This window comes from Salvelinus fontinalis, chromosome 16, assembly GCF_029448725.1.
Source record: "Salvelinus fontinalis isolate EN_2023a chromosome 16, ASM2944872v1, whole genome shotgun sequence".
Taxonomy (NCBI): Eukaryota; Metazoa; Chordata; class Actinopteri; order Salmoniformes; family Salmonidae; genus Salvelinus; species Salvelinus fontinalis.
Genome location: NC_074680.1, coordinates 32,092,884 through 32,109,590, shown reverse-complemented (window position 1 = coordinate 32,109,590; position 16,707 = coordinate 32,092,884). Strand labels below are relative to the sequence as shown.

Genomic DNA, 16,707 nt, shown 5'->3' with positions numbered 1-16,707 from the left:
TCCACCCCAGGTTGAGGCCCTGGGCGCTCTGGAGCAGGTTTTCATCAAAGATCTCTCTTTACTTTGCTCCGTTCATCTTTCCCTTGATCCTGACTAGTCTCCCAGTCCCTGCCGGACTGCTGCTGCCACCACCATGCTTCAATGTAGGGATGGTGCCAGGCATCCTCCAGACGTGACGCTTGGCATTTAGGCCAAAGAGTTCAATCTTGGTTTCCTCAGACCAGAGAATAGTGTTTCTCATCATCTGAGAGACTTTAGGTGCCTTTTGGCAAACTCCAAGCGGGCTGTCATGTGCCTTTTACTGAAGAGTGGCTTTCATCTGGCCACTCTACCATAATTGCATGATTCATGGAGCGCTGCAGAGATGGTTGTCCTTCTGGAAGTTTCTTCCATTTCCACAGAGGAACCCTAGAGCTCTGTCAGAGTGACCATCAGGTTCTTGGTCACCTCCCTGACCAATGCCCTTCTCCCCTGATTGCTTAGTTTGGCCGGGCGGCCAGCTCTAGGAAGAGTCTTGGTGGTTCCAAACTTCTTCCATTTAAGAATGATGGAGGCCACTGTGTTCTTGGAGACCTTTAATGCCGCAGAAATGTTTTCATACCCTTCCTCCAGATCTGTGCCTTGATTACAATCCTGTCTCGGAGCTCTACGGACAATTCCTTTGACCTCATGGCTTGGTTTTTGCTCTGACATGCACTGTCATCTGTGGGATATGCACCGTCATCAAATCATGTCCAATCAATTGAATTTACCACAGATGGACTCCAATCAATTTGTAGAAACATTTCAAGCATGATCAATGGAAACAGGATGCACCTGAGTTCAACTTTTAGTCTCATAGAAAAGAGTCTGAATACTTATGTAAATCAGGTATTTCTGTTTTTCTATTTACTACATTTGCAAAAAAAATTAACAACCTGTTTTCACATTGTCATTATGGGGTATTGTGTGTAGATTGCTGAGGATTTGTATTTATTTAATCAATTTTGGAATAAAGCTATAACGTAACAAATGTGAAAAAGTCAAGGTGTCTGAATACTTTCCGAAAGCACTGTACACACATTCATTTTACAGAAATGCTTCGGGAAAAACTATTCAGACATTGGTGCAAAATAAAGTTATTTATTTTTGACTGTGTACTTATTTACTCCCCCAGTGACCTCACCACCCCCTACCCCCCCTTCAAAAATCTATCTCTATCTAATCTGTAACAATCCCTTGGCACTGAAATGTGGTTGTAAAATAGTCATACTCACTCTTACTTCTGTAATTATTAACCCACTCAATGGTGGTACAAGTGACTTGGACACAGACTTTAAAGCTTTACTTCAGGAAATATCTTGTTGGTCTATGGTAAAACATGACTGGTGAGGACAAATTTCCAGCAGTTGAAGTTCTGGATGGCAAATCACAGAAGCTCAGCCTGAAACGGGAAGTGGGACTGGTTGGCGCTGTGTCACTTGTGGCTGGCACTATGATTGGGTCTGGGATTTTTATGTCCCCTCAATTCGTTCTGGTCAACATAGGAAGCCCAGGAGGAAGCCTGGTGGTCTGGGCTGCTTGTGGCCTGCTGGCTGCGCTTGGCTCTCTCTGCTATGCTGAACTGGGGACAGTCATCCGAGAGTCGGGGGGAGAGTACATCTACATCCTACGGACGTCAGGCCCAGTATTGGCCTTCATTTTAATTTTCAGCTCAGTCATATTTGTGAGACCTGCCAGTGTGGCAGGGATCTCACTGAGCTTTGCTGAATATGCATTGGCACCTTTCTACCAGGACTGTCCATGCCCACAGCTGGTGGTGAAGTGTGTGGCTGCAGCAGGGATTGTGGTGACAGCCATTGTTAACTGTCTGAATGTACGATTCTCCATGTCAATGCAAGTGTTCTTCATGGTGGCCAAGGTGCTGGCTCTTTCAGTAATAATTATTGGAGGAGTGGTGTTGCTCGTCAGAGGGGAAACAGAAAGTTTTGAGGATTCTTTTAATGGGACCAACTTGGGCATCAATCCGATAGGTATTGCTTTCTACCAGGGACTGTGGTCCTACGATGGATGGAATAATTTGAATTATGTGACAGAAGAGCTGAAACGTCCTGAGGTAAAGAGATGCATTCACTTCCATTGTAGAAACTGTACATTGAAGTTATATTAGTACTGATTTTGAGTACATAATACATTATATTTCTTGGTTTAGGTACACAGTTGGTTTAGGTACACAATTTCTAGCGCCAACACTGCCCATCTTTTCAGTCTACTGTATTTTCAATAATGCAGCATGCTTTGCTCCAGGACACAGGGTGGCATAACATGCCCTTAACTCATTCAGTAATGTGGGGTTCATCATTCAGAACATTGACAATCTAGGCTGCTCAAAAAATATGCCATCCACATTCTGAGTGTCACTGACCCTGACAAAAAGTGTTTTTCCTTGGCTCCCATTGACGGTTTAGAAACAACTTAATCGATAACAATGTGCAACATCATAAATGTTTTAGTAGTCACCCCTCCTCAGATTTCTGAGGTATTACTACTATTCCAGAATGTTTGAAATTATGGAAAATGGATATACATTGTTACTGGTACCTTTGCTTTTTGAGGAGATTAAAGTTGACAGCACTCACAATCTTGTAATTATTAACTGATGTAACGGTAGGTGCAACTTGTCCTGTAAGAACAAAACATTTAAACCTGTAACGACTCTCGTCGTTGGTTGATGTAGAGGGGGACCAAATCTCAGCGTGGTATGTATCCATATTTATTTGAATACTTTCTTTAAGACGAACAAAACAATAAACAAAACGAAACCCAATGACGCTACAGTCCTGAACTTGAGAATATAATAAAACACAAATGACGCACGAACAGGAACAATCACCCACAAACAAACAGTGAACACAGCCTACCTAAATGTGGTTCCCAATCAGAGACAACGTAAAACACCTGCCTCTGATTGAGAACCATATCAGGCTAATCAGACACACCTCCCAATGAAACACACAACATATAATATACCCACCCAGCTCACGTCCTGACCAACTAAACACAGACTAAACAAAGGAAATAAGGTCAGGAACGTGATAAAACCTCTCTCCAGCTTAATACAAATAACTGTTGATGATAGATCTCCTACCACATGGCTGAAACACAGAAACTCAACCTCAAGTGGGGCTTATTGGTGTTATCTCATTCTTTGTTGGGACCATGAAGGGATCTGACATTTTTATATCCCCTCAGTCTGTGCTGGTCAACATAGGAAGCCCCAAAGCCAGCTTGGTGATCTGGGCAGCCTGTAGCCTGCAGGCCACATTCCCTCTGCTCAGAGGTGGGTAGTAATGTGCTACAAGTAACAGTTACATGTACTACAGTAACTGGACTATGTACTACATGTACTACATGTACTATGTTACATGTACTACATTTTTGGAGGAACTTGTGCTTTTTCTAGTTACTCTCTGTGGGTTGTACTTGTACCAAAGATTTGTATAACTAACCCAAGATAGACCACAGCCTGTTATTTCCAATGGGAGCAAATTAATTATAGCGGGCAGAACAAGCAATGAGATGGGCAGAGCCAAGCACAAGCTAGCTAAATCCTATTGGCACATTCTGGCATGTATTTGCATATTTCCATTAGGGAATGCCTACTTTGTGAAGCGCGTGTGTGCAATAACTCAATTCACCCTTGCGCTCCTTCTAAACAACAACATTTTTGAAAACTTTTGCAAAGGCTAAAGTATTAAAAACGTAGTCCACTCTGTTCATAGCAGATTCTAGTTTTGGGAACAGAAAACTGTATTGGGATCAAATGTTGCATCAATGACAAAATTTGCAGAACGTTGGCCAAAATCCATCTCGCTTCATCTACCGGCCACTGGGCTGTCTCTCATTACCATATTTTGTGGTGAGTGGAAATGCCAACCGGATGCTTCAGATTTATACATCCGGTGAAACATTTGGCTCATTATCCTATCTGTGCTTTCAGACTTGTTATTAAAATGGCGCCGAAGAGGATGGCTGAAGTTCTACATGCCCGTACCTAATTGTGCTATTTTGTTTTCCGTTTTTTGCATTGTTTGCATTGTTTTTTTTATTATCTTGTACATAATGTTGCTGCTACTGTCTCTTATGACCGAAAATGACTTCTGAACATCAGAACTGGGATTACTCACCACGAAGATTTTTCCTTTAACGAGTCTGACGAGAAAGATATACTGCTCTCCTGGGAACAGGCACAGATCCCTGTCATTTGCGTGAAGAAAAGATGGAGGAAAAGAGGACGCAGATCGGGCTGCCTTCTGAGATTCCGTAGGCGGAGTAAACTCCCACCGCTATCAATTCTACTTGCTAACATGCAATGATTGGAAAAGAAAATTGATGACTTACGATTATCCTACCAACAGGACATTAAGAAATGTAATATCTTTTGTTTCACCGAGTTGTGGCTGAACGACAACATGGATAATATAGAGCTGGAGGATTTGCAATACACCAGCAGAACAGAGAAGTTATGGTATTGCTCGCCTGAGGTAGAGTACCTTATGATAAGTTGTAGACCACACTATCTACCAAGAGAGTTCTCATCTATAGTATTCGTAGGCGTCTATTTACCACCACAGACCGATGATGGCACTAAGACGGCACTCAACCAACTCTATAAGGCCATGACAAACAAGAAAATGCTCACCCAGAAGCGGCGCTCCTAGTGGCCGGGGACTTTAATGCAATCAAACTTAAATCAGTTTTACCACATTTTTACCAGCATATCACATGTGCAACCGTAGGAAAAAAAACCTCTAGACCACCTTTTACTCCACACACAGAAATGCATACAAAGCTCTCCCCCGCCCTACATTTGGCAAATCTGACCATAATTCTATCCTGCTGATTCTTGCTTACAAGCAAAAATGAAAGCAGGAAGTACCAGTGACTCACTAAATACGGAAGTGGTCAGATGACACGGATGCTACGCTACAGAACTGTTTTGCTAGCACAGACTGGAATATGTTCCGGGATTCATCCAATGGCATTGAGGAGTATACCGTCTCAGTCATCGGCTCCATCAATAAGTGCATCGACGGCGTCGTCCCCACAGTGACCGTACGTACATATCCCAACTAGAAGCCGTGGATTACAGGCAACCTCCGCATCGAGCTTAAGGCAAGAGCTGCCGCTTTCAAGGAGCGGGACACTTATCCGGACGCCTATAAGAAATCCTGCTATGCCCTGAGATGAACCATTAAACAAGCAAAGTGTCAATACAGGATTAAGATTGAATCCTACTACACCGGCTCTGACGCTCATCGGATGTGGCAGGGCTTAAACTATTACGGACTACAAAAGGAAACCCAGACGCGAGTTTCCCAGTGACGCGAGCCTACCAGACGAGCTAAATGCCTTTTATGCTCGCTTCGAGGCAAGCAACACTGAAGCATGCACAAGAGCACCAGCTGTTCTGAATGACTGTGTGATAACGCTCTTGGTAGCCAATGTGAGCAAGACCTTTAATAACTTTGGGCTAGACGTGCCGCTAGCGGCACACCTCGACATCATCCAATTGAAATTGCAAAGCGCGAAATTCAAAATACAAAAATTGTAATATTAAACGTTCAGGAAAATACAAGTGTCTTACATTGTATAAAAGCTTAACTTCTTGTTAATCCAGCCGCTTTGTCAGATTTCAAAAAGGCTTTACGGCGAAAGCATACTATGCAATTATCTGAGGACAGCGCCCCGCATACAAAAGCATTACAAACATTTTCCAAACAAGCAGAGGTATCACGAAAGTCAGAAAGAGCGATAAAATAAATAACTTACCTTTGAAGATCTTCCTCTGTTTGCAATCCCAAGGGTCCCAGCTACATAACAAATGGTTGTTTTGTTCGATAAAGTCCTTCTTTATATCCCAAAAAAGTCAGTTTAGTTGGCGCGCTTGATTCAGTAATCCACCTGTTCCCCTCATTCAAAATACATACAAAGGAATCGCAAAAGTTATCACTTAACTTCATCCAAACAAGTCAAACAACGTTTATAATCAATCCTCAGGTACCCTAATATGTAAATAAATGATACAATTTAAGACGGAGAACAGTATGATCATTACCGGAGATAAATAACCAAGTGCGCGCCCTCATCCACGCGCGCCACAAGACTACAGTCAAAATGAGAGCCATCTAGAAAAACTACATTCTAACAAATTTTTCAAAAAACAAGCCTGAAACCCTTTCCAAAGACTGTTGACATCTAGTGGAAGCCATAGGAACTGCAACCTGGGAGGTGTTCCATTGATTTTTCCATAGACAGCCATTTCAATGGGTGGTGACCTCAAATAAAAAATTCTGGATGGATTCTCCTCGGGTTTTTGCCTGCCATATCAGTTCTGTTATACTCACAGATATTAATCTAATAGTCTTAGATACTTCAAAGTGTTTTCTATCCAATACTACCAATTATATGCATATCATAGCTTCTGGGCCTGAGTAACAGGCAGTTTACTTTGGGCACCTCAGTCACCCAAACTTCCGAATACTGCCCCCTATCCCTAAGAAGTTTTTAAGCAGGTCAACATTCACAAAGCCACGGGCCCAGATGGATTGCCAGGACGTGTACGCAAAGCATGCACGGACCAACTGGCAAGTGTCTTCACTGACATTTTCAACCTCTCCCTGACTGAGTCTGTAATATCTACATGTTTCAAGCAGACCACCATGGTCCCTGTGCCCAAGGAAGTGAAGGTAAGCTGCCTAAATGATTACAGCCCCATAGCACTCATATCAGTAGCCATGAAGTGCTTTGAAAGGCTGGTCATGGCTCACGTCAACAGCATCCTCCCAGATACCCTAGACCCACTCCAATTCGGATATCGCCCCAACAGATCCACAGATGACGCGATCTCAATCCACACTGCCCTTTCCCACCTGGACAAAAGGCACACCTATGTGAGAATGTTGTTAATTGACTACAGCTCAGCGTTCAATACCATAGTGCCCACGAAGCTCATCACTAAGCTAAGGACCCTTGGACTAAACACCTCCTTCTGCAACTGGATCCTGGACTTCCTGACAGGCCACCCCCAGGTGGTAAGGGTAGGCAACAACACGTCTGCCACGCTGATCCTCAACACTGGGGCCCCTCAGGGGTGTGTACTTAGTCCTCTCCTGCACTCCCTGTTCACCCATGACTGCGTGGCCAAACACGACTCCAACACCATCATTAAGTTTGCTGACGACACAACAGTGGTCAGCCTGATCACCGAAAACAAGACAGCCTATAGGAGGTCAGAGACCTTGCAGTGTGGTGCCAGGACAACAACATCTCCCTCATTGTGAGCAAGACAAAGGAGATGATTGTGGACGACAGGAAAAGGCGGTCCGAATAGGCCCCCATTAACATCGAGGCTGTAGTGGAGCGGGTCGAGAGTTTCAAGTTCTTTGGTGTCCACATCACCAACAATCTATCATGGTCCAAACACACCAAGACAGTTGTGAAGAGGGCACGACAAAACCTTTTCCCCTTCAGGAGACTGAAAAGATTTGGCATGGGTCCCCAGATCCTCAAAAAGTTTTACAGCTGCACCATCAAGAGTATCCTGACCGGTTCATCACCACCTGGTATGGCAACTGCTCGGCATCTGACCGTAAGGCGCTACAGAGGGTTGTGGGTACGGCCCAGTACATCACTGGGGCCAAGCTTCTTGCAATCCAGGACCTATAATATGCGGTGTCAGAGGAAAGACCTTAAAATTGTCAGAGACTCAAGTCATAGACTTTTCTATCCTACCACACGGCAAGCGGTACCGGAGTGCCATGTCTAGGACCAAAAGGCTCCTTAACAGCTTCTACCCCCAAGCCATAAGACTGCTTAACAATTAAATCAAATTGCCACCGGACTATTACATTGACCCCCCCCCCCCCCCCCCCCCATTTTTTTTTACACTGCTGCTACTCACTGTTTATTATCTATGCATAGTCGCTTCACCCCTACCTACATGTACAAATTAACTCTAACCTGTACCCCCTGTAGCAGGCTCAAGGGTGTGGGGTTTCCACTTGACCAAGTTCAGTAACAAAACAGGCACCAGTAGCACAAATAGAATGCAAAAGGGAAGTTTATTAGGGGTTTTTGTACACGGGAAAAGAAGGCGGAATTGACCAATCACCTCACAGTCCACAAGCCGTTCATGTTGTCCGTTCCGTTTTTCAGGGGTAATCCTCACACTCGAGTTCTCAGCCAATCTGGTCTGGTACACAAGGGAGGTAGTCCGACAGTCCAGGTCAGAACGGGTACTCACACAGATTTCGCTCTCTTTTCTCTCACTCTTCATAACTCTCTTGTATCTCACCTCCTCTACCTGTTTGCGTAGGCATTTTCCTATTTTATCCCCAAGTGTTCCCTGGCTTAACGAAACACAGTCTTGCCTCGTTGGGGCAGGAAGTCCATATAAGGCTTGGGGGTGGAGCCAGCGACCTGCAAGATATCTCTCCTCAATTACCACTCCCCTCACCTCTCCCTGCCCCCTGTATATAGCCTCGTTATTGTTATGTTATTGTGTTACTTTTTATTATTTTTTACTTTAGTTTATTTGGTAAATATTTTCTTAACTCTTCTTGAACTGCACTGTTGGTTAAGGGCTTGTAAGTAAGCATTTCACTGTAAGGTCTACACTTGCTCTATTCGGCGCATTTGACAAATAAAGTTTGATTTGATATCATTCTGCTGTTGACATTGTGTTTTGAGGGCGAGTGCAAATGAAATGGCTAGGTAGCTTCACTTGACTCTGAGGAGATTTTTGTTAGTGGGTTCTTAGCTATGCTGAAATGTGTCTTGATGATTTGCATACTTGTAACATGATTGAGTTGACTATGACAGTTGATATCTGCACTGTTTGATTATTTATTACTTGATGTTTAATTCCATGCTGAAATGTGTCAGATTTGCATACCAGTAACATGATTGACAGTGATATGTCGATATTGATTGTTGTTTTACTGTTGTTGTTTTTTGAAAGTTTATTTTAGCGTGTTTTACTTTCGGTTCTGTACAACAGCTTTAAACATAGAATATATTTCACAGCGGTTTTGATGGTACAAAGATTCTCACCACTTTACATTGCTTGTTTTGTCAAATTAAAGGAAATTAGGCGAACTATTAGAATTTTTGCAACCAGGAAATGGCAGTGCAATTTCTGCATATTGCACCTTTAAGTCAACTTTGAATAAGACTATAATTGAAACTGTACAGCCTATGGACTTTGTTTGATGTCAGTCTTCATTGGAGACTATCTGTGCTGGAAGACATCTGCAAGATAGTGCTGGCAGGCTTAAATAACAAATTCATGAACAGTATGAATGTATGTCATATGTTCATATAGGTATTTTGCATGGTGGTCAAGCTGGAGGTCTTGGCATTGACAATTATTGGAAGTGTGGTGCTGCTTTTCGAGGGGTACACTGAAAACATTGATGATTCCGTTAAAGCGACTATGGTCCAATGATGGTTGGAACACTTTGAATTATGTCACAGAAGAACTAAAACACCCAGAGGTAAAGAAAAATTAAACAGTTTGATATTGAGTGCTTCGATAGTATGTTTTGCCTGGAGTAGGCAAAAATAAACCGTTTTCTTTTTTGTACTACTGAGGTTATAGCCCACAGGAAATAAACCAAAAATACAGAGTATAGGATATACAGGCAAATCAACTGAGACAATACCTGACAAGTATACTCTATCGCATCCTGCTAAATGGTTTTGATCTTTGGACCACCCCACCAAAAGAGATATAGTGTGCTCTTATCTATTTTTTTTTAATTGCATCTGATACACTAATCAGGATGGAAGAGTGGTGTAAAATGTCTGCAGAACTTCGTCATTAGCTAGAGGGCAAGTCTACACTAAAAAGACCTCGGCTGTCATTTCTACATTTACATGGCTTTTGACAGCAATTGTATGTGGCTTTATGACCAACACATATAACAATGGTGAGATACTGTAGGTCAACCTTGGCCTTAACCTTTCCAACCTTCAGGGAAAGGAATTATCCAAGTGTACAATGACATAGCATTCCCTTTTCTCACTCTCCTAGTCAATCAGACCTCCTTTTTTTGTTGCAGTAATAATTTGGTGAATCTTTAACAAACACTTTGGAGGGGTAATCTGTATGGGAACCATTTTACATCTATAAACAAAGAAGACACAACAATATACTTTTTGCAACCTGAGAAGTTAATATTAACTACTAAGTACTTTGCTCCCAGCATCAAAGATTTGCCAGGTCTTTGGATTTATTTGTCTTGCTTAAGAAGAAAGGATTGACCATTGACAACAGTTTCTCCTGTTGCTTGAATCAGTAAGCTGGCCATGGCAAAAACAGAAACAGAAGGGCTTCAACTGAAGTGCAAGTTGGGTTTAGTCGGTGCTGTTTCACTGGTAGCAGGAATCATGATTGGATCGTGTATATTCATGTCCCCTCAGTTTATGCTGTCCTACATTGGAAGTCCAAAGGCAAGCCTGATCATTTGGGCCCTGTTTGGCATAGTAGCTATGCTGGGGGCACTCTCATAAGCTGAGCTAGGAACCATTATTAAAGAATCAGGTGGGGACTTCATCTACATCCTTTCCCTGCCTTCTTTGAGGCCTTTAACTTCCTACTAGTGGTGAAGCCAGCGAGCATCGCACTAATACCCCTCAGCTTTTCAGAATACGCTGTGGCACCTTTCTACCAAGACTGTTCTCCTTTCAGCTAATAGTGAAATGTGCTGCTGTTGCAGCCATCATGGTTGTAGCCATGGCCAGAATCTTGAATGTACATTTATCCATGAGAATTCAGGTGGTCTTCTTGGTGGCAAAGCTACTTATTTGCCCTGATGGTTATAGTAATTGGAGTAGTGAAAATTGCACAGGGGAATGTTACTGTACAAAAAAATGCTTTTGATAGTACGAACTTGGGTGTGAGCTCCATAGGGATGGCTTTTTACTAAGGCCTCTGGTCCGTCACTGGCTTGTACAACTTAAACTATGTGAAAGAAGAATTGAAAAGACCTGAGGTAAGAATGCACTGTAATAAGTAATGTCCTTTGTTCCATGATCTTAAGGACTCTTTATCCATCTTGCACCCTCTCAGGTAAATCTGCCCAGGGCAGTTATGATTGCCATCCCCATGGTAACCATGCTCTATCTACTGGTCAATGTGAGCTACTTGGCTGCCATGACACCCAGAGAACTGATGTTGTCGAGTGCAGTGGCTGTCACCTGGGGGTGAGAGAGCTTAACTCCATCCACACACCTCTCTAAAAAATGTTTTCAATGTGTGATGAGCTGACAAATTACATTGTTGTCTTTAACAGGAATAAGGTGCTCGGGAGATGGGGATGGGTGATGTCCATTGCAGCTGCTTTGTCTGCTTTTGGCTCCCTGAATGGAACATTCTTTAGTGGTGGCCGGGTGTGCTTTGTGGCTGCAAGAGAGGGACACATGGTGAGAAACACATGCAAGAGACAGGCAATTTTAACTGACATTTTTCAAAAGGAAACTTTGGCATAGTCTGATGTAGGTGTTGAGTTAGATAGTTTTGTAGTTTTTATGTCAACATTTGTGTTGTCTTTATCTCCAGCCTGATATTCTTGCCATGGCCCATGTGAATCGACTGACCCCCTCTCCAGCCCTGATCTTCACCACGGCTATCTCACTTCTGGTTCTCATCCCTGGGGACTTCCAGAGCATTGTCAACTTCTTCAGGTAGTTTATGCTTTGACTTCAAAATGTATCAATACATTTATCAAATTGTTGCTTTATTTATCTTCCATCCTTCTCCATTGATATTGCCAGTTTTACAGCCTGGTTCTTCTATACAATCACTCTGTCTGGGCTTCTCTACCTCAAGATCAAGAAACCGGAACTTCCCAGGACATATAGCGTGAGTCTCATAGGATATCTAATTTCTTATTTTACTTATAAAGGTCTGAGTCCTTTTGAACAACACAAGCTTGATTGATTAAAATGCAATTGCCCGAATGGACCCATCTGCTTTCTAAAGTGACAGTACCACTGTTTTTGTTTATTCACCCAGGTTCCCATTGTAATCCCCATCTTGGTCATCATGGCAGCGATTTTCCTTGTGATGGCACCTATCATTGACAACCCCGCAATAGAGTACCTCTACGTCACCATATTCATCTTCAGTGGTGTATTGGTTTATGTGCCATTCATTCACTACAAACTCTGCCCTGGACTGTTGGAGAAAGTCACTGTGTTCCTGCAGCTCTTCCTAGAGGTGGCACCAGCAGACAAAAATGTATGACAATGCTGTCTTCTGAGTAATACCTGGACCAAAATAATTTACATCTGAGATGGGCACCAACATAACCTGATTTTCAATAGTATTTAGGATGGAACTTTTTAAAAACCCTGAAATTGTTATAAAATTCGGTAAATATCAGACTTCATTTGTACTGACTTGTACTGTAATATAGGATGCTTTCAATAGATAACGCAAGTAAACATACGATTTTGTAAAATTGTAGACTTTATTTGGTAAAAAAAAAAAAGAGAATTTGTTGTTAATTTTTGTTTTGTTTTACATTAGTATGTTCCGACAAGACATTTAGTAGGATAAATCCAAAATTACTGTGCAGGTATTACAAAAATTAGTTCGATTTTTTTGTGAAGACACTCAATCATGGTAATGTATGCAGCATTTTCAATATAAAAAGTAGGAAAGCAATATTGGTAAAAATAAATGATACCACACAGGCCCATTTCCAGCACTGATTGTAACAACACATGTTCAGTAGACTTTTTATTAGAATCAGACTTCCAAAAGCCATCCTTGATGGAATAATCTTGGGTAATGTCAAAATATAATCATAGGCATAATTTTAGGCTGTTATTTTCCTGTGTAGGCTGCTAACAACTTCATGAGTCCTAATCAGTTACTATCATTTAGTTGGCAATTAAAATAGATCCAGATCATCAATAGATGTAGACTCATTTTGTTGGATATACTTGAGAATGTCAATTTGATCCTTCACCTCATCTGCAACTGGAAGGACGCCCACAACTGGGCCCCCACCACCTGAGACTAGAGAGGAGGACTTCACAGGCAGTTTTGGCTTTGGGGCCAGTTTGGGTTTGGGGGCAGGAACTGGCCTTGCCTTGATACGTTTCTTCACCTGGAGGAGCTTGTCAAAGTTTTCTTCTATCCTGAAAAGGGAAACAAGGACAATGTTGAATGGCTAATACAATGTTGTAATAACCACTTTGTCTCGCAAATAACTGTGACTGTATACCTGAAAAGTTCATCTGTATCCTCATCCAGTCCTGAATCTGCAGATGCCACATCCTTGTATGCTGTTGGAAGAAGTAAAGGGTCCCCCAACTTCACTTTCCACATCAAGTCTGGCTCCTTAAACAGCTTAGCGTTGCCTGTTAGCACAATGAAGATATGAGTTGAACTTAAATTGGACAAGAGGCAGGCTTCCTTGAGACCAGATCTGATATTTTCATTTACGGGATGTCAGTCTGGAATCTCTGACACTGACACTGTTTGTAGACAGCTTATGACATTGTTATGGCAGTTCCTATGGAAGCAATAAATGGAACACAGAATCTGTATTTAAATATTTATACTAACTGTCTATGGCTGCAGGTTGAAACAAGTCGTCATCTATATCCTCAGCCTCATCAAACAGAGAGAACTTAGGTTGGGTAGCCACTTTAGCCTGTGGAGGCTTTTTCTTCTTCTGCCTCGTGCACCTGGGGGAAAGGGTGACAGAAAGCATTAAATACCATATGTCTTGTTTTGCACACTTTGTACAAAATAATTAAATGCAGTACTACAGGATATTTCTTAACGTAGCTCTTTATTAGCTAGCTATAACTGGCATGTTAACGTATCGCCAACCAGGATCAAACTGACCATGACCTAACCATTTGGGTGGTCTTAACCAATCATAGCACAGTATTATATGGCGGTAAAATGCATCCAATTATAATTCAGTATGTTTACACACATGAATATTACACCATACAGTGCCTGTAGAAAGTATCCCAATTTACAAATGTTGTTGATTTACAGCCTGAAATGATATTTTCTCTTCATCCATTTGATCCAGAATACAGATATTTGAGAAGACACCAAAACCATTGAGAAAAACATCTAAAATGAACACAACCTCAGCAAGGCTCTTACTTTAAATTGCCTAGAGGTCCAAGGTACTCATCATCATCGTCATGTTCCTGCTCCTCTTCCCTAGGTTTCACTGGTGGAACATGTTTGGTTACTTTCGCAGCAGCAGCAGGGGTCTCCTCACTTTCAAAGAAATGAAAGCCTTCTTCTTTATCCTGGTCCTGCCAATCTGCAACGTTCCTGGTTTTCAAATCTGCCATTGTGGACTTCGCTCCTACAGAAATATGAACTGTGAGCCAAATATTCTTTATGATATTATATTCTTGATTAAATAAGGCAACTTCTACACTACAGGGAAGTACTGTTTATTTTTTCTGTTGGTTAATAATTCATACTTTTCTTAAATAACTAGCCAGGCAGATACATGTAAATTTGAACCCCTGGCCGCCTTGATATACAGTAACCTCATTGTTCAAATAATAATTTCACAGTTTGGTGCAGTGCAGTAGTATTAGTACTAATCCCCAAAGTTTAACATTTTCTGACCTATGTAGTTTGCATTAAGATAGAGGGGTGACATTAATGTAGGTGAATGAGTTAGAAAGTGCAAGTTTCAGTCAGAGACAAGCAAATCAAACAAGTTATTTACCAGCCAACAGTGCATGATGCCATATTTAGAAGGAACGAGTAGGAAAGAGCACATTAAAATGTCTAAAAACTCTGTAGAAAAAATACTATTTACTGTAGTGCTTTGTGGTACATTACCTAAGAGCTCCAACACCTCTGGGCAAGTAGCAAGTGTAGAATTCTTGGAGATAAACTTGACCAGTTCGTCAAAGGCCATCCTACGCTCCCGGATGTCTGCCTCGCCTACAAACAGGGCCTTGCGAGGCATGGCTGGTAAGGTGATCTTCGGATACTGACCCATGAGTCTGTGGTAAAACTCATCAATTTCACTGTATTTCTTTGAAACCTGCAAAACACATGTAAAACATGCAGGGTCTAGGTACGCCTGTAGCTTTTATAGCAATGCTTTGGGGTTCAAATCTAACCGTTAGAAATGTATATTTGGTTGTTGTTCAAAATCTTAATGTTATTATGCATTATGTAGCTGTTATAAAGGGTTTAGGAATGCATACTGTACATACTGAATGCTACAGTGAAGTGTTACCACAATTTCAGACCAAGCAGTAGCTGCTACACCATCACTTTCAATATGAGGTGATTAGGGGCACAGGGGCAGGATGCTAATACTTATGCTTCCACCTAACTTACATGGGCCTACGACTACCTGTGACTACCTACCACCAGCTGTACAACGTCTTCAGGTTTGTGCTTGCCGGATTTGAAGGCAGCCAGCCGAGTCACCACAATTATCTGGTACTCCACATGACCTGTCATCATGGTACCACGGATCTCCTGGTAAAGAGGCACCTGCAGATCTATGCCTGTCACCTCATTCTGCAACGGCCTGGGATGAAAAACATTGTGACATTGACCAAAAGTAATTGCACAAAGTGCAAGATTCATACAAGAACAGAACTGTGGAGTGACATGTGCATGAACATCCTTCCACACTGTCCCAACGGTAAACAGCAAGAAAGGAATCCAGCAAACATGTCAATGACAACTTTTATTTCACTACATGCTGGTATTAACTAATATGTGCACAATAGTTTGGTGAATAGTTGCAACTAAGTCAAAGGGACCCCTGGGTTGGTACAGGGAAAAACAAGGACTGGCTTCAACAAGTAAACAACGATGGGGATGTGTTTCACAAGTGTTAATGTTATGAGGCAACCCCGAAACGTCAAAGAAAGATAGCTACGAAATGTTCTTCATTTTACCTGCTTGTAATAAGTCCGTCTGGCATTGTGGTCCTGAGATTGCTGTCCTGTCTAGTCTCTGTGTAGCTGTAATCAAGCTGACCACCCCCATTCCCTACTGTTATGATACAAGTCATGGGATGGGAACTAGATGGGAACTACAGGAACTTCCGGTTTTAGCCTTCAAAATAAAAGCGCGCTGCTGCACTCGTTCTGCACTGCACGAGCGCCGGGCGGTGAGTTGCGAATATTTTACAGTTGCTTGTCGTCTGGGAAGGAGGCACATCGACTGCTTGATAGTAAGTCGAGGCATATGTCAGTAGCAGAACAAGCTCAAATCAAGTAAAAACTAGCATGTTTCGACAGTAAAGCTAGGTAACTAGGTCATCATCTACATTGGCTATGATCAGCTGATAGCCCATCCCTCTTTGCCTTTATGTCTTTTGTTTGCAGCCCTGCTACACTATAGCCATCGGGGACCCGCGTGAGAACTCGTTGGCTAGAATACGGCCATACCAGCTCTTATTTCATAGAACTCGCCAGGGTCCTTTAAACCCTGCCACATTGGGAAGTTCTAGGCATGTTGCACTGGGACACGTTTTAATATGATAAAAAATACATTTACAATAGGTCCGCCGTGGTTCTGTGTAGCCTAGTAATGCTAATATATTTCAGACCAGTGTATTGTAGTTAATTTCGTCTGACTTAAGTTCAATATATTTGAGTAGTAAACAGGGAAACAACAACGAAGTGAAAGGAGATACC

The 16,707-nt window shown here is 42.1% G+C and overlaps 2 protein-coding genes across 2 annotated transcripts; one reads left to right on the top strand and one right to left on the bottom strand.

Moving 5' to 3' along the window:
* The first annotated feature begins 1,322 nt into the window (after positions 1-1,322).
* On the top strand, positions 1,323-12,493 carry LOC129813036 (b(0,+)-type amino acid transporter 1-like). The gene is made up of 6 exons (XM_055865173.1): positions 1,323-2,095; positions 11,114-11,247; positions 11,337-11,466; positions 11,603-11,727; positions 11,818-11,905; positions 12,059-12,493. The coding sequence occupies exons 1-6, from the start codon at positions 1,361-1,363 to the stop codon at positions 12,287-12,289; spliced, it is 1,443 nt and encodes a 480-aa protein (XP_055721148.1). The 5' UTR covers positions 1,323-1,360; the 3' UTR covers positions 12,290-12,493.
* Positions 12,494-12,744: 251 nt separating this feature from the next.
* hs1bp3 (HCLS1 binding protein 3) lies at positions 12,745-16,054 on the bottom strand. The gene is given in 8 exon segments (XM_055865174.1): positions 12,745-13,191; positions 13,278-13,413; positions 13,622-13,743; positions 14,180-14,390; positions 14,882-15,089; positions 15,422-15,587; positions 15,964-16,019; positions 16,022-16,054. Coding segments are annotated over 8 exon segments (1,182 nt in total). The 3' UTR covers positions 12,745-12,941.
* Between the last annotated feature and the right edge of the window lie 653 nt (positions 16,055-16,707).